This window comes from Sodiomyces alkalinus, assembly GCF_003711515.1.
Source record: "Sodiomyces alkalinus F11 unplaced genomic scaffold SODALscaffold_1, whole genome shotgun sequence".
NCBI classification, from domain to species: Eukaryota; Fungi; Ascomycota; class Sordariomycetes; order Glomerellales; family Plectosphaerellaceae; genus Sodiomyces; species Sodiomyces alkalinus.
This window is the reverse complement of record NW_021167079.1, coordinates 2,861,582-2,884,462: the sequence shown is the minus strand read 5'-3', so window position 1 is coordinate 2,884,462 and position 22,881 is coordinate 2,861,582. Positions and strand designations below refer to the sequence as shown.

Below are 22,881 nucleotides of genomic sequence, written 5' to 3'. Positions count from 1 at the left end.
AAGAACTGGTCTGGTTTTTGATAGATGCGTACCCGAACCGTGTAGATTAATGGCATATCATCATTGCGGTAAACGGATGGGAATCAACACACTCTCAGAGTCTGTAGACGTCTGGTTGGGGAATCTGAAAACGGAAGTATCACGGATGATCGAGTCCGTTGGAACGCCAGGACAAGGGTCCAGGTGCCGAGCTAATGCATGCAGCATGCCTACCCATCAACCCCTGTAACGCCATGGCTTTGTATCGAACATTCTACTGGCTCTCATCCCCTGCCCTGGTCTAGAATCGTGCGCTTTCCCCAGTCCGACCACATCCAATAGCCGGAGGCTAGTCTTCTCCAAGGTCTGGGGCCGCCGGCTCGGAGGTGGCCAAGGCGAGTCGGCTGACTTGAGTGTCAGGAGGGGGCTTCCCCTTTCCCCCCCCAGCTGAATGTTTATTATTATTATTATTTTTTTTTTATTTACTTCATATATGCGTATTCTTTACCACCTGCTTGTCCGTTCGGGGTCCTATGCTCCGAATGTTCGAAAAGGGGATTTCTTGGGAAGACTAGACCTGTTATGGCCTCCTCTGAGCCCTCTCCCCCAGAACCAGTCCTCACTCACTAATTTTCTTACCAGACAAACAGTATCCCGAGACAATGGGTTCTGGTTCGTGCAACATCCAAAAACGATGAAAGATCGTCTGTGTTAAGCTCAAAATCGCTGCAAAACCAGATGAAAGATCGACAGCGGCTCTCAACGACAACGACGATCAACTGTCAACTTGCACGATCAAAAGTTGCTGATCTCATTCCAACTTCTCCAGATTTTCCTCTCTCCTTTTCCCCTCATTTAGCCGGAATCCATTCCCCCGCATCGAACGAAATAGCCCCTGACGGCATGTAGAAAGGCCGCCGACGAAAGGGGGGTGGGGGGCATGGGGTATGGGGATCACGGCAGCCAGGGGGGGCATCTAAACGGGCGGATCGAGTTTGCCACGCCTGGTCTCCTCCCCCCCAGTGCCCTCACATCTAATATCAAATTCCCCCATCTCCGTATGCACTCTGACACTATGGACTTTGGCCTATGGACAGATGAGCATGATTCCCACCGTTTTCCTACAACGTACCATGCTCGCACTGCTCCGAACTTCATCCGGTTGGTCCAGGTCGAGGAAGGGGATCCGTCATGTGCCTTGCCAAAAAGGACCCATCGTAATGCCCAATATGAAAGCTCCGTACATTACAACGTAAAAACATCCAAGCTGGGGCAGGAGTCCGAAAACCGACCCAGATCAAGCGTCCGTGTGACCCAATGCAGTCCCAGACGTCTCTACCATTCTTCTCTTCCGGATGTCCCGTCTGGGTGGCGATGCTGCCATGCACTATGGATCGACGGTATCTTCCTTCCGCTGGGCGGTTGAGGAACGAAGGTGGGCGGCTACCTCGGCATTGCTGGGTGATCCCCTGTCCTTTACATTGGTCCCTACATGGTACTATAGTAGGCGAGAGGTTCTAGCGTAGGCATAGAGCCGCCGTAGACCAATGGAGGAGGACGGACGAGTGCAAGGGGGAAAGGGGGAAACGCGGCCGGTCCTCTTTGCGTACAACGTGTACGAAGGACCTGCTTCACACGCGTCCGACGAGCCTAAAAGTTCAAAAATCAGGAACCAGTGGAGACGTTACCCCGGAGAAGCGCAGTGTCTACTCCGAAGCCCTGTATTTCGGATCTCTTCTTTCCGCTCCGACTACGTCCTATCCCAAGAATGGATGCATCATGCCACGGAGGGAAAGAAAGCTTGCAAGATGCTCATGCAGGGAAATACGAGGAGACGAAAGCCAAAACCACTGGACGTCGAAAGCAGTATAAAGACACCACGAGACTCGACGATTCCTTGGACTTTTCTTCCCCCCCCTTTTCTCTCCTCACCCAGCTCACCTGTGTCTCAACAATCCCCATCACAGAGAAGCAGGTTCATCCCCGGCCCCCTCCCGTCCCTTTCAAGTCTCCCTCCCGCACCAAAATCGCCCATCATGAAGCGCTCCATCCTTAGCGGCCTTGCCCTGCTGGCCTCCGCCATGGCCCAGCAGGCCGGTACCCAGGAGACTGAGACTCACCCCAGCATCACCTGGCAGCGTTGCTCCACCAGCGGCTGCCAGAACGTCAATGCTGCCATCGTCATTGACTCCAACTGGCGCTGGGCCCACGAGGTCGGCGGCTACGAGAACTGCTTCGAGGGCAACGAGTGGACCGGCCTCTGCACCAGCAACGATGACTGCGCCAAGAACTGCGCCATCGAGGGTGCCAACTACCAGCAGACCTACGGTGTCTCCACTAGCGGCGATGCCCTCTCCCTCCGCTTCGTCACCGAGCACGAGTACGGCACCAACATTGGCTCGCGTACCTACCTCATGGAGAGCTCCACCAAGTATCAGATGTTCACTCTGATGGATAACGAGCTCGCCTTCGATGTCGACCTGTCCGGTGTCCCCTGCGGCATGAACAGCGCCCTCTACCTCGTCCCTATGGCCTCTGACGGTGGTCTCTCCACTGAGCCCAACAACGGCGCCGGTGCCAAGTACGGCACTGGTTACTGCGACGCCCAGTGCGCTCGTGACCTCAAGTGGGTTGGCGGTACTGTAAGTTGTCCACTCGACTTCCATCTCCCCCTGTCTTGTCCCACATGCATGGACCATGTACTGACTCGACCCGACCATCTAGGCCAACTACGAGGGCTGGGCCGCTTCCGCCACCGACGACAACGCCGGTGTTGGCCGCATGGGCTCTTGCTGCGCTGAGATCGACATCTGGGAGTCCAACCGCGAGTCCTTCGCCTTCACCCCCCACGCCTGCGAGGACAACAGCTACCACGTCTGCATTGACACCGACTGCGGTGGTACCTACTCCGAGAACCGCTTCGCCGGCAAGTGCGACGCCAACGGCTGCGACTACAACCCGTACCGTCTCGGCAACCATAACTTCTATGGTACTGGCGCCAGCAACACCATCAACACCAACTCGAAGTTCACTGTCATCTCTCGCTTCGAGGAGGACAGCGCCTACCAGATCTTCATCCAGAACGGCCAGGTCATCCACCCGCCCGCCCCTGCTCTCGACGGCCTGACCCACTTCGATGCCGAAATCACCCCCCAGTTCTGCGAGGACTACCCCATCATCTTCGAGGACCGTGACCGTCACGGCGAGATTGGTGGCCACACCCAGCTCAACGCTGCCCTCCGCATGCCCATGGTCCTCGTCCTCTCCATCTGGGCTGACGTATGTTTTCTTTTTCTTCCCCTCCCCCTTTTCTCACCCTTTTCCCAACTAACAAAAACGCATAGCACAACTCCAACATGCTCTGGCTCGACTCCCTCTACCCCCCCGAGAAGGAGGGTATCCCGGGCACTCTCCGTGGCCGCTGCCCCACGACCGGCCGCACCCCCGCCGATGTCATCGCGAACCACCCCAACGCTTCCGTCACCTGGTCCAACATCCGCTTCGGTCCCATTGGCACCACCTACAACGTCGATGGCGGCGTCTCGCCTCCCCCAGGCGGCAGCCCGCCTCCCACCAACCCTCCTCCCACCAACCCTCCCCCCACCAACCCTCCCCCCACCAACCCTCCCCCCACCACCCCTCCTCCTTCGGGCAACTGCGCCGGCATGTGGGGCCAGTGCGGTGGCCAGGGCTGGAGCGGCCCTACCTGCTGCTCGCAGGGCACCTGCCAGCAGCAGAACCCCTGGTACTCTCAGTGCCTGTAAGCGCATCCTCGCGCGCTTGACCCGGCCTCGTCGTCGCCTCCCACGTTGTCAAGATAGGTTCCGCGGTGGGGGTGGGATGGGTTTGGCGGTAGATGGGGTGGATGGATGGGCAAAGGGTGTCTTTTTCTACGTGTTCTTAGCCTCCGCCCTTGGGTGGTGGTTGGGAGAGGAGAAAAGGGGGTTGAAGAGGGCTTCAGTTCTGTAAAGAGTTGGAATTGTCTTTTCGGCTTCCCGTTTCTTTCTGGGACATACTTTTGTGTGTGTATTCTCACATTCAAGCCCGCCAAAGCATATAAATTGCAAGTACATATTCCTATGTCATGAGAACTACACATTGTTCAAACAAAAGCCTTTCGTGATGTGTCTCCTCATAATTCGTTGTGAACCTTCCAAGTGCCAACTTGACCACTTGATTCGTTTCTTCCTTTTTTTCTTCTTCTTTTTTCTTCCTTTTTTCTTTCTTACTTTTCCTATTTCTTTCTTCGGGGTTGTGCATCATCTCTGTATCCTCATTGTCTCTTCGAGGTCCTTCCCCATCCTGGCGTCCTGTCTCACCAGCGGAGGCGGTGCAGTGTCTTTGTATGTTTGTCTTCGGCTTGAGGATGACGATACTGTCATTGCGCTGGATTGAGAGGACTGTGTCTGGTCATGGGTGGTATTTGCCCCATCCTGGGCGTAGATGCTCTGGAACGAGTCGTCCATCGTGCGGGACGAGAGGCGGGACTCGCTGAATGATGTGCGTGAAGTTGGTTTCTTGGCAAATGTGTATGAATTTCCAGGTCGTGCAAGACTGCAAACCAAGGGAATAATCTCGGTTTTATGCGATGGGTGCAACAAAGGGCACGTAATGCTGTAGAATTACTTGTATATTTGTTCGTATACTCTTGGTATGTTCAGGACTCGACTCACTCGAGTAGTTATAAAGCGGACTGTTCGACGGGTTGGGATTTCCTGGGAGATTTTGGGCCGTGGTGCCCTGACTGACCCCTTTGGTCGGTTTGGCCACCTTCTTGGCAAGTTGGCGCCCTTTGCCCCTTTGGCATTGCCCCTTTCTACCAGCCGCCTTTGACCAGCCCCCTCGTTTATCCAGGAACTGCCTCACTATTCGCTTGAAACAAGAGCCAATTCTCCTCCGTGTTCACCTAGTCTTTGCTTCTTTGAAGACACATACTAATTTCTTACCTCAAAAAAACAAGGCGACTACGCCGGCGCCTATTATTTCTTTGCCTCACTTTGTCCCCATCTCCAAATCTTTGATTAGGTCATCAATGGACGAGTCCGGGGCCGGAACACGTGGACGGGACCCGGGGCCACGGATCCAGCCGAGAGCCCGAGACCCAACGCCCCGGGTTACCCACATGTACCGACCGACCGTTCTAAAATAGCGGTTCATGGACGGAGCTATGGTGTAATTACTGTGGATTGCGACGAGATATTACCCCGAGAGCTGATCAAATTTCGAGGCAGCCCGTGGCAAGATGACAGGATCCCAGTTCAGGAACATCTCACGTGGGGGCAGACACGATTATCAATGGACAGCGGCAATGCCCAGCCGACCCAGAGAAAATTTCGACTTTTTTGTTGACCAATTATGTCGTTGAAAATATAGGACTAACGACGTTAGCTAGAGGCGACCCATCATCAGAAGAAGACGAGGGCGTCAAGACGGTCGAGTACTTTTACATGGATGCATCAGCTTCATTGCTTCAACGGCGACCCAATGTCCAATCATCTATAATACTTGAGCCAACGCTTACCCCCCGTTTGTACGTACGACGAAACCCTCCCAGTCTCCTTCTCCTGAATTTCAGCTCAGAGTTCGTAAACAGTCCAAGAGTCAAAGACCAGCGTCAGCTAACGGCTTAACATCAAAGATGGTCACCAAAGTTACCAAACTCATAACGCTGATGGCGAATCTCTCCATCTGCTCCGCCGCCTGTCTGAGCAGCGAGATCCATCGCATTCAAAGCCCGAGGCATCAACTTTTCTACTCCCCGCCCTACGCCCCCCCTTCCATTCACAATGCGCCCCGCCTCCTCGTCATCGGCGACGTCCATGGCATGCGCCACGAGCTGGAAGAACTACTAGAGAAGGCCGAATACTCCCCCACGCGCGGCGACCGCGTCATCCTAGCCGGCGACCTGATCAACAAAGGCCCCGACAGCACCGGCGTCCTCGAGCTCGCCATGCAAATCAACGCCACGGCCGTCCGCGGCAACCACGAGGACAGGGTGCTGCGAGCGTGGGCCGGCGCCGAGGTGGCTCGGACCCTCGCCGAGGCCAACGGCGAGGACGGCGACGCCGCCGTCTCCGACTACGAGAGCCGCCTGAACGCGAACGAGCTGGAGGCCCTCCGGACGGCGTGGACTTTGACCCCCGAGCAGCGCGCCTGGTCTGCTGCGCTGCCCCTGACGCTCCGCCTCGGCGACCTGCCCGGGCTGGGCGAGGCGGCTGTGGTCCACGCGGGGATGGCGCCCGGCGTGGCGGTCGAGGAACAGGATCCGTGGGCCATGTACACCGTCCGTTCGGTTCTTCGCATGGATGAGAACGGCGGCTTCGTGAGCGACAAAGAAGGAGCTGCGTTCGAGCAGGCCCTTCGCACGAAGCTGCGGGATATGAGGCCCGGTACAGAGCCTTCCGATGAGCGAATCGCTGCTGAGAGAGAGAAGGCACTCGAGATACATGCTGGTCGCACGGGCGGCAGTTTCGTCCCCACGGATACGAATGACGGCCAGTGGTGGGTCGAGGTCTGGAACGAGGTTCAAAAGGCAAAGCCCGAGGGCGAAACGCTTACCCTCTTCTATGGCCATGATTCTAGGCGGGGCATCAACATCTGGGACTACTCGTTTGGTCTTGACAGCAGGTGTGTCGACGGTGGGAAGCTGACGGCTCTGGTGCTTGAGCCCGATGAGAGCAGCGTTTGCGGGTCGTCAGTGTCACTTCTACACCGGTTGGTGGACGTACCTTGCTGATGTATCCTATGACAACCTGTTGGATAGTTGAATCCCGCAAATCAGCAGAACCAATGAACAGAGTTGTGCGGGTCGCCTATGCGGACGGAGCTGCTATCTATGAGCGGGAGCCCGAAGGGACTCGGGGGCCGGCACTCGGGAGTCGGGAGTCGGGACGGACCTGACGAAATACCGACGGAAGCCGATCGCCCACCATCTCGTCCGTTACAGCGTCATGTAAGCTGCCGTCAAACGGGCCGATTGGCGCGTCACGCGGGGTCATGCTCGTCTGTCCTTCGGGGAGCTATGTCACCGGTGCTGATGTGTCGGTGGACGCTGGCCTGTCTGTTCTGTTTTTTAGTTGTCTTTGGGGACTGCACAATTATTTCCCTTCTGTCCCCGATTCCCTTCACATCCCTTGTATGCATATACTTGCTCCAGGCAGGATTTCGTCAACTGTTCTTTTGGTTTAGTCTAACAAGCCTGTTCAAGGACAGCCAGCTAAGCGCCACGCTATATCTGCTGTAAAACAAAGAGAGAGAAAAAGAGAGAAAAAGGTGCAAATGGAAAAGAGGAAAAAAAAATCCGAAGAAAACAGGAACAATATCAAAGAAAGCCAGTGATAAGATGCCCGATGCCCGATGCGCCTATATGCTCCGCTTTTCCCACCTCTATCACTGTACTCTATCTGGGCCATGACGAACCCAATGTATGGTATTATAAGGAATGTATAAGAAAAAATTGTCAACAGGCCGAAACCAGTTGCTCATCTCCGGTTGAAGTTGAGGAATCGAGACTGCGGAGACGTCAGTCAGTATAACCGTTCACAACAAGCAGTGGGGGTGGGGAAGGGGAATCGAAGGACCAAGACATACCGCTGCGAAGAGAATGATCAAATTGCTGCCCACGAAAGCCAGGAAAATGCCCAGCTCCCGCCACCGCAGCCCGAACTCGAACAGCATGGGCTCGTAAAACTCATCGCCCACCTGGAACGCGCAGTACTCGCACGACTGCGTATCATTGCTGACCAGATACCCGGGACCGCCCGCGTCGAAAAAGTCCCGCATGTACTCGCCGCACGTCTGCCCCTCGGGCGCCGTGAACGCGCTGAGCTCGCCCGGCGTACACTGCACTTCGACCCCCTGCAGCGCCGTCGTGACCATGCCGCCGATGAGCCGCGTGAAGGGATCGAGGTGGTACAGCCAGGCGCGCCAAAAACCCGGCATCTGCGGCGGCGTGATGACCACGCCGCAGAACAGCGCGAACGTGATCATGATGAACGGGTCGAACTGGCACGAGATGAAGGACGACCGCGTCAGCGCCGCGAGAGCCTGGCCCATCGTCACGGAGAAGAGTTCGGTGATGAGGACCATGAGGAACTGGTAGCCCGCCCGCGACGCCTCCGCCTGCAGACCCGGCGGGAAGTAGATGAGCACGAAGAACACTACGGCGCAGAGGATCGAGTACGGCATCTCGGCCACCACCATGGAAGTGGCAAACGTGAACGGGTTGTACATCTTGGACGACGCCTCGCGGAAGAAGATGGCCCGCTTGACGTGGAACATGACCTCCACCTGGCTGATGATGAGCGCCGGCAGCACCGTCACCTGGAACATGATGAACACCTTGTACTGCAGGCTGATCAGGCTGTTGTCGAGGTTGAGGTACGTCAGCCCCGTGATCAGCGCCACCGCGACGTGGTTGAAGAGCCTGGTGAAGAGGTAGTTGGGGCTGCGCCAGAAGCTGCGGTTCATCCGGGCGACGACCACCTTCAGCTGGTGAAGCACGGGGCTGGCGTATTCCTTCTCGAGGCTCGGGTCGATGGATTTGACAGCGGCCGACCGTTGCTCCTTCATCTGCCGGATGGTCTCCTTGACGTTGGCCAGCTCTGGGCTCTCGTCCCAGATGTCCGCCCAGTCACGCGAGCCGATGCGAGGCGTCGAGCCCGCGCCGATGGCCTCGAGCATGAACTCTGCCACGTTATCTGTCGGTTTGGCGTCGGCACCGTGGCGGCTCAGATAGTCACGCAGAATACTCGCGTCCGGGCCGATGTCGCCGAAGTAGACGGTGCGGCCACCCCTCTGCAACAGCAGCAACCGGTCAAAGTGATCAAAGAGGGCAGCGTTGGGCTGGTGGATGGTGCACAGGATAGCCTGGCCGGCCGCCGCCAACTTCCGCAGAAAGCGGACAATGTTATACGCGCTCTGGCTATCAAGGCCCGATGTCGGTTCGTCCAGGAAAAGCAAAAGCTCGGGCTTCGCGGCCAGTTCGACGCCGATTGTGACACGCTTGCGCTGCTCGACCGTCAGGCCCGACTCGGGCGTGCCGATTATGCAATCCGCGATTTCCTCCATCTCCAGCAGCGCGATGATCTCTTCCACATACGAGTATCGTTCTTCCTGCGGTGTCTCAAAAGGTTGTCGGAGGTCAGCCGAGAACCGAAGCGCCTCCCGAACCGTCTGTGTCGGGTCGTGCATGTCAATTTGCTCGGCATACGAAGTACTGCGCTGGAACTGCTTCCCCGGCTTGACACCATCGACGAGCACATCCCCCGTAATGACACCAATGTTCTTCCGCGCCGCGAGGACGTCGAGGAGGGTGGTCTTTCCGGCACCCGAAGCGCCCATAAGGGCGGTGAGTTGCCCCGGCTTGACGTACCCAAAGACGTTGTTGAGCAGGCGACGGGTGCCCCCCGGAACCGGCACGTCGTAGTCGAGATTCTCCCAGGTAAGCACGCTCTCCGACTGAATCTCGAGACCCTCCGAGCTCTCGGCCTCCTTCTTGCCCTTCCGCTTCCCGTCGCGTTTCTGCAGCAGCGCCTGGTTGAGCTTCTTGCGCTCAGCATTCGGTTTCTGGTACACCCTGGCCGTGTTGCCGCCGGCGCCGAACTTGACGAGCTCGCCGAAGACGACATTGAGGATGAGGAAGAAAATGATGAGGGCCATAATGATGCCGAAGTTGCGCCAGAGTCCTCCGGGGTAGTACGAAAATCCCTGCGAGATGTAGTCAGAGCCCTCGACAAAGGTCGTGCCAGGCCGGGAACCGGGCAGCGTGCAGACCTGATGGTTGATATCGCCGTAGCCCGGGCCTGAAGGGATGAGCGACTCGTCGGAACAGGTCAAATCGATGCGGCCAAACTCGTTCTCCATCATGCCGGCAAAGGCTAAGCCTAAAGAATTCACCCAGAACATCCAGCGGAACCACGGTGGAATGGACTGGTACTGTATCAGATAGCCCGACGTGACGACGAAGAAGGTGATGAGCACGCAAGCAAACTTGATGGCGTAGTCGAAATCCGGGCTGACGCAGCCCAGTGTGCGGAAGAAGAGAGTCATGGCGATGTTACCGCACAGGACCATGAGGTAGAATGTGAAGAAGGCGCCCGCGTCCCGGACGAGGCCCGTCATGAAGTAGACGATAATGGAGAAAACCATGATCTGGCTGGCGGAGAACACCTGGTCCACGAGGATCTGGGCTATCCAGAGAGCCGAGGGCCGATGGAAGGCGTACGCTTTGTGCTTGTTGACGACGCCGCGGCCCAGCATGGTGCCTGCGAGCTCGGAGAAGGCCTGGAAGGCGTTGAACAAGAGGGCGATGAACATGAGGCCGCCCTTGCTGAAGGCGCTGGCCGAGGTGCTGCCGAGGTCGTAGAACAGGGTACCAAGGACGATGGCGATCACGATGGAACGGAGCCAGGAAAGGGAAAGAAGGAAGCGGTCCTGCAGCTTGAGGAGGAACTGGCGTTTCATGAGAGCCCAGACCTGAAGGTGGAAGCCGGCCGAGTAGACGGACCGGTGGGATGACCCGCGCTTCGCCTCACACACGGCGACGCGGAAGTCCTCGTGACGGTCGGCCTCCTTTTCCAGGTTGGCCTTATAGTTTTCCATCTCGGCGCCGAGGCGCTTCTGGAATGCCGAGGACTTGAACGCCTGGGCCAGGGTCTCGGCGTCGCGCGGTGCATTCTCGGGAGAACGGCCGGGTGCGTACTCCCGCTCGAACTCGTCGGTGCAGCCGGTCAGGTAGTCAGGCGTGGTCTGGCGCGGCCTGGGAGCAAAGCCGAGGCCCTCGAAGTAGGCCCTCGCTTCGGCTACGGGGCCGAAGAAGACTTGCTTTCCGCTGTCAATGACCATGACCTTGTCGAACAGGTTATAGATGTTTTCCGAGGCTTGGTATAGCGACACAAACGTTGTCGTCTTGTAAAGGTTGGTCAGCACGCGGAGAGATTTAGTGAAGTCGAGGGCAGTACTGGCGTCCAAGCCCCGGGTGCTGTTATCCCAAGAGAGGATACAGGCGTTGGTGACCATCATCTCGGCAATCGAGACGCGTTTCTTTTCGCCTCCGGAGATGCCACGCACAAAGGCGTCGCCGACCACGGTGTGTCTCGTATGCTCAATGTTGAACATCTTGAGCAAGGTAGAGATGACGGTGGCCTTGAAGTCCTGCTTGGACATGCCGGCTGGGCGCTTCTTGGGGGTCTTGGTCTCGAGGGCAAAATTCAGGGTCTGTTCAACAGTCAGCGTCGAGAGATGGACGTCGTCCTCCTGGTTGTACACGGCCTCGCCGCGGTAGCGGTTGAACTCCTTGGCGGTGAAGGGCCCGTATCGGACATCACCCTCGACGGATGTGTATCCAGCCCGTTGGTTGGCGATGGTCTTGAGGAATGTGGTGCAACCGGAGCCGGGCCTGCCAAGAACGAGGACCATCTCTCCGGGTAAGGAGACGCCCCGGAAGTCGTCCAACAGGGTGCGCTCCACGCCCTTCTTCTTCAGGCCCAGAAGGTTGATAATGGGGCTAACGACGTCGAAGAAGCTCACAAAGGCATCGGGAAAGGTGCGGACATAGTTGGCGGTGCCGCCCATACCCTTGACGGTGAGACCATCCCAGTACACACCGATGTGCTTGGGACGAATGCCAGCTTCGCGCTCAGCGTCCAAGCCACCGCGCAGGGCACTTTCCAGGTCGAACTGCTCGAAGCTGCCGTCAGAAGAGGAGGCGGCGAGGTCCACGGCCTTCTCGGGGTCGACATGGACACCCGACTTACGACGGCTGGCAACTCGGCTGGCACGAGAAATGCCCGACAGCTCACGTCGCAGTTCGGCGAAATCGGCCTCGGCTTGCTCGACCGAGACGCCCTGGTCGACGTTTGTGAATCCGCGAGGGTTTCTTCGACGGGCCTCCTCTCGCGCATTCTCGGTATCGGTGGAGGATGCCCTGTGACTGTCCTCAGAAGTCTGGCGGTCGTCACTCATTCTAGGGACTTTATCCGTCATGTTTTTTGGCGGAAGGCTTTGCAGTAGTGGGAAGGGAGGCCGGAAAGAGAGTGAAATAGGAGAAAATTCGAGAGGATTCTCCTGGCCTGAGCTGGCTGATGTCTAGGACACGTCCTCCCACCTTCGAAATGCAGCAACGCTGAGAGTGCGCCCCTCAGCACGATGGCTTTTCTTTTGTGCAGACGGGACGGTTGTTGTGATATCAGAAGGCGATCTCAGTCGTGGCCGTGGCGAGTCAACGCCAGACGACGACCACGAGGCTGGTGATCCGAGACTAGATCACTCTGCGATTTCCCGAGGCGGTACGCACGGTGACGGGAAACAAAGTACGGGAAAGTGAAGAGAATTTGAGCAGCGTTTAAGTCTTTAACGACAAAAAAAGGAGGGGAGGAAGAAAATGGAAGGAATGAGAGTAAAGGGGGAGGAAGAACGAAAAGAAGTATGAGCAGAGTCGTGACGAGGACATCAAAAAAGCAGAGGAAACGAGAGAACAGGCAGGACCAGGAGGGTTCAAATGTTTCAAATGTTCGAAGCCAGCGACTAGATGGATTATGTAAGGTACCTCACTAAAGGGGGGGTTCAAGTACGAGTTAAGTGCCCGAAAATGTGGATTAGGTATATTACAAATCAGGTAAACCCTTGCAACTACCTAAGATTCATGATGAGTCGAAAAACCTAAGTGCCTTGATATAAAAGGAAACGAGGGAAAGAAGAAAGATGTACATACGGATTTAAGTAGGGCGTGGCACAGGTAGCGATTTGGCCGAGGAACTTCCACGGTTGGTTACGGACAATAAGCGGAAGTGGATAGGTAGTGGGTACACAGTATGATGTTCACGTAAACATTGACTGTATGGAGAGCGCACATGCGTCTCAATCAAGCCTAATTCGCCAATAATAAGGTACCTTATGTTACCTTCTCGGGACAAGGCACTTGGATTGGGAACCCTTATCAAAGTATAAGGTACTTACTGTACGAGTGAGGACATGCTACTATTATTTTTTAATCCGGGTTCTAATTAGATGTCCGTTAGAAATACCACTAACAACCGAGTCGGTAGTGTTATCATCTCGTTTCATGCGGCCCATATGCTTGAACCCAACCTTTGTGAGTTTAGTGTTGACGAGGTGCAAAAAAAACGAAAAAGGAAAAAACCCTTGACCAGAGGTGGCGGCGGGTCTGATTCAACGTCGTCCTCGGCCATGATAAAGTCCGGGGTACGGAGTACTGTGTACGGATACCTAGGTACAACACTAAAATTCCAAAATCCGAACCAACGAACCAACCGCTGCCGGATCAGTCGCCCCGGCAAGGAGTCATACCGGTACTCAGTTTGGACATGCAGTGGAACCTCACTCCGGATTTACGAAGCACTCTTTCAAACAAACATGGTAAGAATACCAGCACCCTATTGTCTCCGGTATCTCACCGAATGACAACATTGCCCTCAAGGTGCTTCGTACGTGTCCAGGAGGGTTGTGTTAAAGAAACATGGATATTGCGGTTGTGTCAAGTGAGACCAGAGACTTTCCCACGAGTCCCACTGAACCCCCACTACCCTCCGATTAGTGCTCAGGGGGAAGACGGGCAACGCAAGCTGACAAACCTAGGAGATAAGCATACATGCGATGCGGCATTCTAAGAGGACAAGCTTCATTCCTTTTCCTGTGCTTGCTTACGAAGTAGTTTACCTACTCCCGTCAAGCTAATGATTATTGCTCGGCTTTTCTGTCGACGGTTTTGTCACTAATAAAAACGAGCCCGACTTGGGGTGTCCACTTCGTCTTCCTCTCTTCGTCTACCTACTCCGAATCGCTAACCACCGCCCGCCACAACCTCAGGGCCTATCATATATAGATAGTCTTCCCTGGAGCGTTTTTAAAGCATTGAAGGTCTATGTACGACACACTACAGATATGGCCACCGGCATCAAGGCGCTGGGGTAATTAATTAGAATTCCGACATGCAGAGATTATCTTGAAAGATGACCCACCAAATTCGTTTCCTGGATTAATGGCTTGGCCCCCCATCCCCCCATATCTAGTTTGAATCCAACCAATAGATACCCGAGGTAGTTGAAGTACCCACGTTAAGGAAAATTTTATGATTTGCTGTAAGTAGACATTAAGATTTTGCGGGGAGACTACAAAGAGACAAGGGGGTGCATATATCTGCAGCCCACTTTTAGGGGTTCATTTTGGTACTATTACCGCCGCCATCACATGGAGAATGGCTAAAATTTGTAATGGACTTGCTAGGTATGCTCCGACTGGTACCTTATTACCAAGCTTTTATTCGCCGTCTGCCTCTTTTCTGCCCGTCTTCCGCATAATTATCAAAAGCCCTGTCTAGAATTGGACCCTTACGATAATTACACCTCCAACGGTCGCCCACGTTCTTTTTCTAACCCCCCAAAACGATTCAACACGGAGCCGGTCAGCAGTTGGAGTGACCGTCATCCCCCATCACTATGTACACCGACTCTGTCATATCCCGGCAGGCATGCCGTCCTTGATCAAACCAGCTTACCGATTTGAAACGCGAGAATACCAGAATCTTCGCGTTTCGGCGAAATGCCATGTCGAGGAGGTCCCAGTGAGTCTACGTCAGTAAGTCTGCTCCTTTTGGTCCTACCTCTCCTAGGACGTAAGACGACGCTACGCTCCCTTCGTCACGTATCTCATGCCATGATGGTAGCCGTTCTCTCAGAGCATCTCAATGTTGTACGTTTGCTCCATCGTTTAAGCCGTATTTGGTGACCCGTGCAGAAGTATACCACTCGGCCGTTCCTATTCTCTTTTCTTTTCTTTTCTTTTCTTTTCTTTTCTTTTTTTCGTCGTGTCGTTTCGATTTTTCTTTTCCTATTTTTTCAAGTGTCGGTGAATGTTCCCGAACACTCATAATCGACAAACAATTGTGGAGAAGAGGGGCGAGAATCCAGCCCGTAATTACGGGGGGATACGTTGACATGCAGCCCGAGCGAGTCCAGCTGTGACCTGTCTCATTTCGTCCGCCAGTCCGGCCGAGATAGGCGAGTCGAGTAAGGTAGTCGACGGCCGCTTGAGCCGTCTCCCGAGACTGATCCGCAGCCTCCGTCATCCCTTGTCCCTTGTCCCCTGTCTCGCTCTGGCCCGATGACTCCACATTATTCATAGGTAATACACGTGTAACGATTTTGTGCAAGGGGCCAAACTCCGGGCTTAACTCCGTGTGCTCCTACGGATAATTTCTCCGTACCAATTCTGAACAGCCGCTGTGAGATGTGGAGGAGGGACTGAGAATGCAACTGAAACCACAGCCCACATCCACCTGTTCTGGATTCTTGAATGTGAACCGTATCCTCTGTAGTTCTTGCACTAGGTACGATGGTAGCTGTGGAGGCTTAATTCATCAGACACATCGCGTCAGAAGCAGAGCGACAATCTAGAAAAAAGCCGTAACTTATTTATATATTTTTTTTCTTCTTTCATCTCGAGAGCTAAAGAAGAGACATGGACTCCAGAGAGAGCGCAGAACAAAACGGAGAAGGGAGAGGGACAGCGAAGACACCATGGTATCCTGCCATGACTGGATCTCGACCGAAGCGTTCCTTCCATGCCAATCGTGTGAGTCGGAGTGGCTCAACGACGTGACCTTCTACCGTCCATGACGCGACCCTTTCTATTCCAGAACTTCTTCTTGGGACCTTCTTGGGCCTTGCTGCCATTGTCTGCGGGTTGCGCTTGAGCTTGAGCCTGAGCCTGAGTCGGCTTGAGATCGGTCCCTGGTTTCGGCAAGGGTTTGACCCGAGTCGTGTCGATGATCACAGGCGCGTCCAGCTCGATTCCACCCATACCCCACCAATATCCCCAGAGGAACAGCGCAGCCAGGCCAGAGGATCTGAAGATCAACGAGATCCATCTTCCCAGTGCTCGTATTTTTATCGCCGTATATCGTCGGACAGCGGGAACGTAATATATGGAGAGGAAAGGCGTCATGACTGCGAAAAGAATGATCGATCTACGTTCTGCCCAGCTTGGCTCGCCGCAAAACGTCAGACCTGTCGGGAATGAATCCGCTGGCGCAACCATGACCCGATTCTAACGGGAAAAGGTGCTGTTGAGGGCGGAATCCAGTCGCATGACGATGAACGGACTCCAGTACTGCCACAAGAGCAGCCCGAACTCAAGGTCCCTGGGCATCCACCAAGACCAAACCCGTGACCACACGAGCGACACGGACAGACAGGACGGCCAGTACGCAGACAAAAACGAGAATCGGGACCACGAGAATGGCCATTGCGGAGAGAGGTTATCCAAGGACTGAGTTGATTTCGCAGCCCACGGGTGTTGTCGCGGCGTGGATTTGAAGGCAGGCATCTTCGAAGAATCCAGTTAATCGCGATTTTGTTTCTTTCGGTCCAGGGAGGGAGAGTGGTGAACCTGATGACGACAACTTACTGCGGCCCTGGGAAATTGGTATCAGTCTGGGCTATTCGAGAAGGACAGTTGGTTTAACAGAACCGCAGAGAGAAGTGATACGTTTCTGTAAATATTCTACTGGTGAAAGCAGACGGATTGCTGAAGGGAAACTGGAGGATGGAGGGCAGCTAGAGCACTAGGGTAGGTGAGTTCCTGCTATTGTAAAGAGACACCGAAGAAGCAGCTACCCGGGAGTCTAACCCTAATGACACCCCAAGCAGCACAGCAATTTGCCGTAACCCAGCATCATTCATACAAAGTAACAACTCTGGAGAGCCGTGTTTTGAACGAGTCGTTAGAGGACCATCACAGAAACGGGGGCCTCAGCGTGACGATGACGAGAAAGATGAACCAGAGCTAATTAGTCAAGGTACTGGTTTGAGAGTCATCAGGAACGGCAAAAGTACGAGACACCTATCTGCCATGTTACTAAGAGTAATTCAAATGCCAAATTAATGCTTGATCCATGAGTCTTATAAGGGCGAGTATTGAGGTTTCATAAGATTTAGAGGAGCAGTTGAATAACCTCTTGGCGACGTCATCTTCATAATGTATATTTGGTCCCTAGAAGCTGATTGGAGCTTGGGGGCTCTTGAAAGCATTGTAGGGGCAATATATACTCTTCATCTTATAATTACTGCATGGCAAAGAACTTCGTCGGGAGCTGGTAATCCTCTTCAGGGAAAGGGTTGGATTTCATTGAAAGTCCGGCCGCCCGGTGCTGCTCCATAGACTCATGTTGTTGAGAGAGCTATTTGGACTCCTATGTATGCCAAAGAAAGAAAGCATGAATGGTAGTAAAGAAATGGCCGTTATGCACTTAGAACACGGATGCTCGTTGTGAAGAAGGGAAAGTAGCCATATCTGACTGGTAAGGTATTTGCACTTCGCAGAAGAGCTGTCGACCCAAAAAAGCAGTGCACTGGTAAAAATGAGAACAATCCATTTTCAAGATCAAAGGGCAAGCACAGATCTGGATCTGGATAGCTATGCCCAATCAGAAGCTCAGTTCATACCTACATGTACCTCGAGCTGCGTATCATTCGGCTAAAACAGGACACTAATCCTTTTATGGACTAGGGGCCGTATCTGAAGTCTTCAAGCTGTTGCTGATGTCAGCAGTTGGGCCACAATACAGCCACAGCTACGAAGAAGAGGTAGCTAGCTACCCCAAAAACATTCCACACCTTATTTCATTTTTTCTTTTCTTTTTTATTATCAAGTTCCGCGTCTCGCGTCGCACCACTTGTTTTTCTCTTCCACCCATTCCACCCTTCTGCTCCTTCCCATCCTCAAGTTATTTCAAACGTCCTCTTTACCCAGAGGTGCTTTGTTATTTCAGGCCTCCCTCCCTAATTACGGCCACTTTCCTTTCCCTCATCTTTCTGAAGTCGCAGCTCTGTGCGGCGCCTGGCCACTTGACTACATTGGTTGTCAGTGTGCGTTCCTACGTCGCCTAATCCGACTGCCAGCAACCCAACCCAAACCACTTCACTTCATTCAGTCTAAGACGATGCCTTCCAGGGTCAGTAAGACCGCGACTGCGGAGTCAAAGTCGAAAAAGACGACGACTGCTGCCGGGAAGAAGACGACAGCCAAGGCGGCCACAGCCAAAACCTCCAAGACCGCGACCAAGAAGGCCGAGCCTGCAACTCAGAAGCAGACCGCGAAAGAAACCACCACCAGCACAGCTGCAGCTGCAGCTGCATCCAAGAAGCGCAAGGCCGAATACGAGCCTTCCGACACCCCAGAAGAAGATGTCCCCAAGGTCAAGAAGTCCAGGACCGCCACGGCTCCGAAGAAGGCAGTGGCCAAGGCCGTTCCCAAGAAGGCGACCGGCGCTGCCAAACGCCAGGCAACGGTCGAGCCTGCCGAGACAAAGGTGAACGAGAGGAAGAAGAGGGCTGCCACCCCCGCGGAGAAGAAACCCGCCAAGGCTCCCAAGGTCCCCAAGAAGACCCCCGGGCCGAAGGAGCCCGAACCCAAACCGCACCCCCATCAGGTCGGTCCCAAGATCAATGACGCACCCGCCACCATCCTCGACGTCTACGTCTTCGGTGAAGGCTCTTCCGGTGAGCTGGGCCTGGGCAGCCAGAGGATCGATGGCAAGAAGCCCGTCGACGTAAAGCGACCGCGCCTTAACCCCAACCTCTCCGCCGCGTCCGTCGGTGTCGTTCAGGTCGCCTGCGGCGGTATGCACGTCGCGGTCCTTACCAAAGATAACACCATCATCACTTGGGGTGTCAATGACCAGGGTGCCCTTGGCCGCGATACCAAGTGGGATGGAGGTCTTCGCGACCTGGACCAGGCTAGCGACTCGGGTTCGGACGATGACGATGACGATGATGACTCTGGCCTCAATCCCCTCGAGAGCACGCCGACTGCCGTCTCGGCTGAGCATTTCGCCCCGGATGCCAAGTTTGTCCAGCTCGTGGCGAGCGACAGCGCCACCTTTGCCCTGACTGAGGATGGACGCGTCTACGGCTGGGGCACTTTCCGCGTAAGTATCCAGTCGCCCCCTGCAACAGTATCTGCCTTATCTTCTCTGGTATCATGAACGGAACACAAGTTAACCCATCCTGGATACCCCTACAGTCTAGCGACGGTATCCTCGGCTTCAGCCCAACCATCAAAGTTCAATATACCCCGCATTTCATGCCAGACCTCAAGAACATCAAGACCCTCGCGTCGGGATCCAACCACGTCCTCGCCCTCGACACCAAGGGCAACATCTTCGCCTGGGGCTGCGGCCAGCAGAACCAGCTCGGTCGACGCATCATCGAGCGCAAGAAGTTGACCTCGCTCATCCCCCAGAGCATAGGTCTCGCGAAAAAGAGCATCGAGAAGATCGCCTGCGGGCAGTACCACAGCTTCGCCATTGACACCGGCGGCAAGGTCTGGGCCTGGGGTCTCAACAACTTCGCCGAGACCGGCATCCGCGACGGTGCCGGCGAGGATGACGCCATAATTCTGCGCCCTACCGTCGTCGAGGCCCTCTCGGACCACAAGATCATCGACATTGACGGTGGTCAGCATCACTCGCTCGCCTGTTCCCAGGACGGCACGCTTCTCACCTGGGGCCGCTTTGACGGCCACCAAGTTGGCCTCTCCGAGAAGGAGGTTGACGACGATGACCTCATTCGGGATGACAATAATACCGCTCGTATCTTGGCCGTCCCCACGGTCGTCAAGGGTATGCATACCCCCCATTTCCCTTTCCCGTCCCACTACCACTCTAGACGAGTCAAGAAATTCCGCAAAAGACATGACCACTGATTTCTTTCACTAGCCGTTCAAAACGTCTCTCGGGTTGCCGCAGGCACCGACAACAATTTCGCCGTTACCTCGGACGGCAAGGCCTACTCCTGGGGCTTCTCTATCAACTACCAGACCGGCCAGGGCACCATCGACGACATTAAGGTGCCCACTCTGATCGACAACACCGCCATTCGCGGCAAGAAGATCGTTGCCGCCGGCGCAGGCGGCCAGTTCTCTCTCCTAGTTGGCGAGGCTAATGCCAGCCTGACGAACGGCGTCAACGGTCACTAAATTAGAGCTTAGACACGAGATGCTCCCGACACACTCTCTCGCCATGCGCGAGGGATGAAAAACAACAACCTTGCCGAGCTCTCTCTTCATGAGACGTCTTGGAGGAACGTCAGTATCCTCCGTCCTCCTAGCCCAGCTGGCGCCACCCTCTCGAATACCAATGTGCTTCTGGGTCGGACGGACGGATAAGGGCTCTTCCAATAGAGGTGGAGTTTGCGATTCTATGTTGCGGGGCTGGAGAAAAAAAGAAGAGGTGCCATGGAGGTGTAGGATATTTAGAGGATCGGATATCTTGCGGCGCTGGAGGACTCATTGCTTTTAGTATCCAGGGGAAGAGGAAAGAGGGAGGGGTAGTTTTTGCGCTCCTACCATCGCGACTAGGAGTCTGTCCTGGCCTCAGTCTCAGTTCGTGATCTGAGTTTTATAATAGTATACTGTCACGGGGCCTTTTGCTTGAACGATTGGGAACATCTGTCTGCTCGCTCTCTTGCTGGGTACAATCTTATTGACCGGAGTTCTTGACTTTATATACATGGACACAGCTGAGAGAGCACGGAATGAACGCAGATCCTTGCGAAGGGAAATCATCCTAGCATATTCTTATTCTTTTCATTTCGCTCTTTTCCCCCCTCCCCCGCTCGTGCTTTGACGATGGTACTCTCTCGCTGTGCGACACTTAAATGTCGTGTGCCTTGAAGAGTAGATTGATAAATAACCTTGCGCCGTGTTGCTAGTCTGCCACTACCAGAAGAACTCCATCCCGTCATGCAACGTTGCCATCTCGAACCCCCCGTCCCCCCCGTCCCCCCGCCGTCGTGTAGAAAGGGGGCGGGGCATTAGAGATTGTGTTTTCCTCCGCTGTTCAGACGCGCCCTTATGGTCTCAACCACGGTATACGTGATTCTTTCACGCCTTGAGGCCCGCAGCAAGCGACGCGCCACCGCCGCGCGAGCTGAAAATGCCCATGATGCCGAACCCGACGTAGAAGAGCGCGAGGGGGTAGGCGACGAGGGCACGCATGCTGCGCATGCGGCCCACGGCGCAGAACATGCCGGACGCGGAATAGGTAGACCACAGGATGGCGGCGGCGGTGAGGACGATGCCGAGCGGGGTGTCCATCGGCATCACCACGCCGACCAGGCTCGTGGCCACCAGCGGGAGGAGGCAGTAGCCCAGGACGGAGCTCGAGCGCGCGAAGGTTAGCGTGCTGGAGAAGTGGCCTGGTCGGCCTCCGGGGCCCCCTGCCGCCGAAACACCCGTGGGCCCTGACCCGGGATAAGCGGCGGTGGAGGAATCGTATTGCGGTCCGGCTGGGTGGTGCGAGTCGTCAGGATCTGGGCCGGAGGGGGTCATGAGGGAGAGGATGATATGGAGGGAAATGGAACCCAGGAGGGCGAGGCCTGTGGTTTTCGCAGAGTTAGCCTTACGTTCAGGAATGACTGTCCCGATTCTGGACTTTATACGAACCGTAGATGTATCCGAAATGCACCTGGCCGGAGAAGAGAAGGAAGGTGCCGAAGAGGAGGAAGAAGAGGATGGGGCCGGCGAGATCGGAGTCGTCCATGACATGTTGGTCGATGCGTCGGAAGGGGTTTAGCACTGCGAGGGTCTAGAGAGACGATAGGAAGGATGTTAGCATCCGAACTGGTTGCCAAGGCGCGGGGAGAGTAGAGGAGAGTATGGATCTGTTGTCGCATGACTACCCGGGAATTCTGTTGCGACGGACCTTTGCTCGAATGTGGGTAAAGTTGACTCCAAGCTCCTGAGCAGCGAGTTAGCTAGACCACCGATTCGAGACAATAACGCCATAATGAGTATGAGGATTTACCTCCAATAGGGGCGGCTCTCCCTCATATCCCTCCGTCGAGAACGCTGCCAGCCATCCTGTCCTCAGACCGCCCTGCTCTCCCATGCGGCCAGACACGCCAGGGCCGCTGCCAAACCCGGAATTGAATCCCGATGGGCCGGCTCCATATTGCCCGCCGGTTTGAGGCGCAAAGCCGTAGGGCTGTTGCGGTGTGGCCGGGCCCGAGACGCCCGCGGAGTAGGAGGATGGGAAGAATTGTAGGTTCTGGGCTCCCGTGGGGGGAGGCGGAGCACCGTAGGACGTTTGTTGCGGGTTGTAATAGTTGGACATGATTGAAGCGGTGTCGTTCAATGGGAGGGTATAAGTAAAGAGGTCGGAGTGTCCCGGGGGGGGGAGGGGGGTTGGAGGCTCTATGGGAGCTGTTCCGTGTTCGAGAGTTGGCTGTCCCGCCGAGCGAAGGCTATGGCTATGAAGCGGACAGGTTGGCAGGAGTTTTAAGCTTTGGAGGGTTTATAGTTGGCAACGGTTGTATGATTCGCTTCGCTTTATAAATGCAACTTCGTCGGCGCCTGGAGCACAGCACACAAAAGGGCTGTGTCGTGGTGAAAGTCGGAAGACTTTTGTCAGCCACGGTGTCGAATTGGAAGTTGGTGATTATTATCGATGCCTGCCCCTGCGGTGAGGATGACAACGAATTGCCTTGGATGCGAGGCGGCTTAAGCGTCCACACGCGAGTGTGTACGTAATCATGAATCCTACTACAATCACCTTAGTAATCAAGTTGCGGCTAATACTCGGCTAAGATGGTCCCCGAGAACCGGTCTTGGAATATTCCAGGTGGTCGGCCATGATCGCATCTATTGGCTCGTGATGGATTTTTTCGAGCCATAGATCCACGCCTCTATCTTGGACGCTTTCATCTCTAGAGAAATCCAACTCTCCTCGACCTCCGCCGCAGCATCCATTCTCCATCTTTTAAGTCTGAAAGTTCAACGAGCAAACTTGTGCTCGTCATAAGCGACAATGGTATGGGATCCTCTCGCCTTACAGACGCGCTGGCCATCCTCCGCGTTCTCCCCGTTATCCCGGCTTTCTTTTTG

At 55.1% G+C, this 22,881-nt stretch overlaps 7 protein-coding genes across 7 annotated transcripts in view; 4 read left to right on the top strand and 3 right to left on the bottom strand.

Moving 5' to 3' along the window:
• Window positions 1-2,015: 2,015 nt before the first annotated feature.
• SODALDRAFT_268023 (cellulose 1,4-beta-cellobiosidase) lies at window positions 2,016-3,743 on the top strand (the record flags this gene model as incomplete). Its single annotated transcript, XM_028607585.1, has 3 exons — window positions 2,016-2,621; window positions 2,704-3,258; window positions 3,324-3,743. The coding sequence occupies 3 exons, from the start codon at window positions 2,016-2,018 to the stop codon at window positions 3,741-3,743; spliced, it is 1,581 nt and encodes a 526-aa protein (XP_028470380.1).
• A 1,478-nt stretch (window positions 3,744-5,221) lies between these two features.
• On the top strand, window positions 5,222-7,229 carry SODALDRAFT_374882 (Metallo-dependent phosphatase; the record flags this gene model as incomplete). The annotated part of the gene is made up of 4 exons (XM_028614709.1): window positions 5,222-5,252; window positions 5,368-5,465; window positions 5,534-6,676; window positions 6,743-7,229. 4 exons carry the CDS (start codon window positions 5,222-5,224, stop codon window positions 6,770-6,772), a joined length of 1,302 nt encoding a protein of 433 aa, XP_028470379.1. The 3' UTR covers window positions 6,773-7,229.
• On the bottom strand, window positions 7,051-12,418 carry SODALDRAFT_326726 (brefeldin A resistance protein). The gene is made up of 2 exons (XM_028610244.1): window positions 7,570-12,418; window positions 7,051-7,490 (listed from the first exon to the last, which is right to left on the bottom strand). The coding sequence occupies exons 1-2, from the start codon at window positions 11,962-11,964 to the stop codon at window positions 7,461-7,463; spliced, it is 4,425 nt and encodes a 1,474-aa protein (XP_028470378.1). The 5' UTR covers window positions 11,965-12,418; the 3' UTR covers window positions 7,051-7,460.
• A 1,983-nt stretch (window positions 12,419-14,401) lies between these two features.
• Window positions 14,402-16,647, bottom strand: SODALDRAFT_374880 (hypothetical protein; the record flags this gene model as incomplete). The annotated part of the gene is made up of 8 exons (XM_028614708.1): window positions 16,101-16,647; window positions 15,969-16,044; window positions 15,599-15,844; window positions 15,482-15,554; window positions 15,203-15,337; window positions 14,962-15,103; window positions 14,641-14,669; window positions 14,402-14,566 (listed from the first exon to the last, which is right to left on the bottom strand). The coding sequence occupies exons 1-8, from the start codon at window positions 16,321-16,323 to the stop codon at window positions 14,402-14,404; spliced, it is 1,089 nt and encodes a 362-aa protein (XP_028470377.1). The 5' UTR covers window positions 16,324-16,647.
• A 1,291-nt stretch (window positions 16,648-17,938) lies between these two features.
• Window positions 17,939-19,974, top strand: SODALDRAFT_319217 (RCC1/BLIP-II; the record flags this gene model as incomplete). Its single annotated transcript, XM_028609442.1, has 3 exons — window positions 17,939-18,925; window positions 19,021-19,618; window positions 19,715-19,974. The coding sequence occupies 3 exons, from the start codon at window positions 17,939-17,941 to the stop codon at window positions 19,972-19,974; spliced, it is 1,845 nt and encodes a 614-aa protein (XP_028470376.1).
• Window positions 19,975-20,449: 475 nt separating this feature from the next.
• On the bottom strand, window positions 20,450-22,449 carry SODALDRAFT_326723 (Yip1-domain-containing protein). The gene is made up of 4 exons (XM_028610243.1): window positions 21,803-22,449; window positions 21,701-21,736; window positions 21,442-21,583; window positions 20,450-21,374 (listed from the first exon to the last, which is right to left on the bottom strand). Exons 1-4 carry the CDS (start codon window positions 22,109-22,111, stop codon window positions 20,881-20,883), a joined length of 981 nt encoding a protein of 326 aa, XP_028470375.1. The 5' UTR covers window positions 22,112-22,449; the 3' UTR covers window positions 20,450-20,880.
• Window positions 22,450-22,675: 226 nt separating this feature from the next.
• The window catches only part of SODALDRAFT_303968 (mitochondrial import inner membrane translocase subunit tim-16), a gene marked incomplete at its 3' end in the record, with an annotated part of 723 nt that continues 517 nt past the window's right edge, over window positions 22,676-22,881 (top strand). The window contains exon 1 of the mRNA XM_028608965.1: window positions 22,676-22,807. Coding sequence (XP_028470374.1) covers window positions 22,805-22,807 — 3 coding nt within the window. The 5' untranslated portion in view covers window positions 22,676-22,804. The remainder of the gene's footprint in view (window positions 22,808-22,881) is intronic.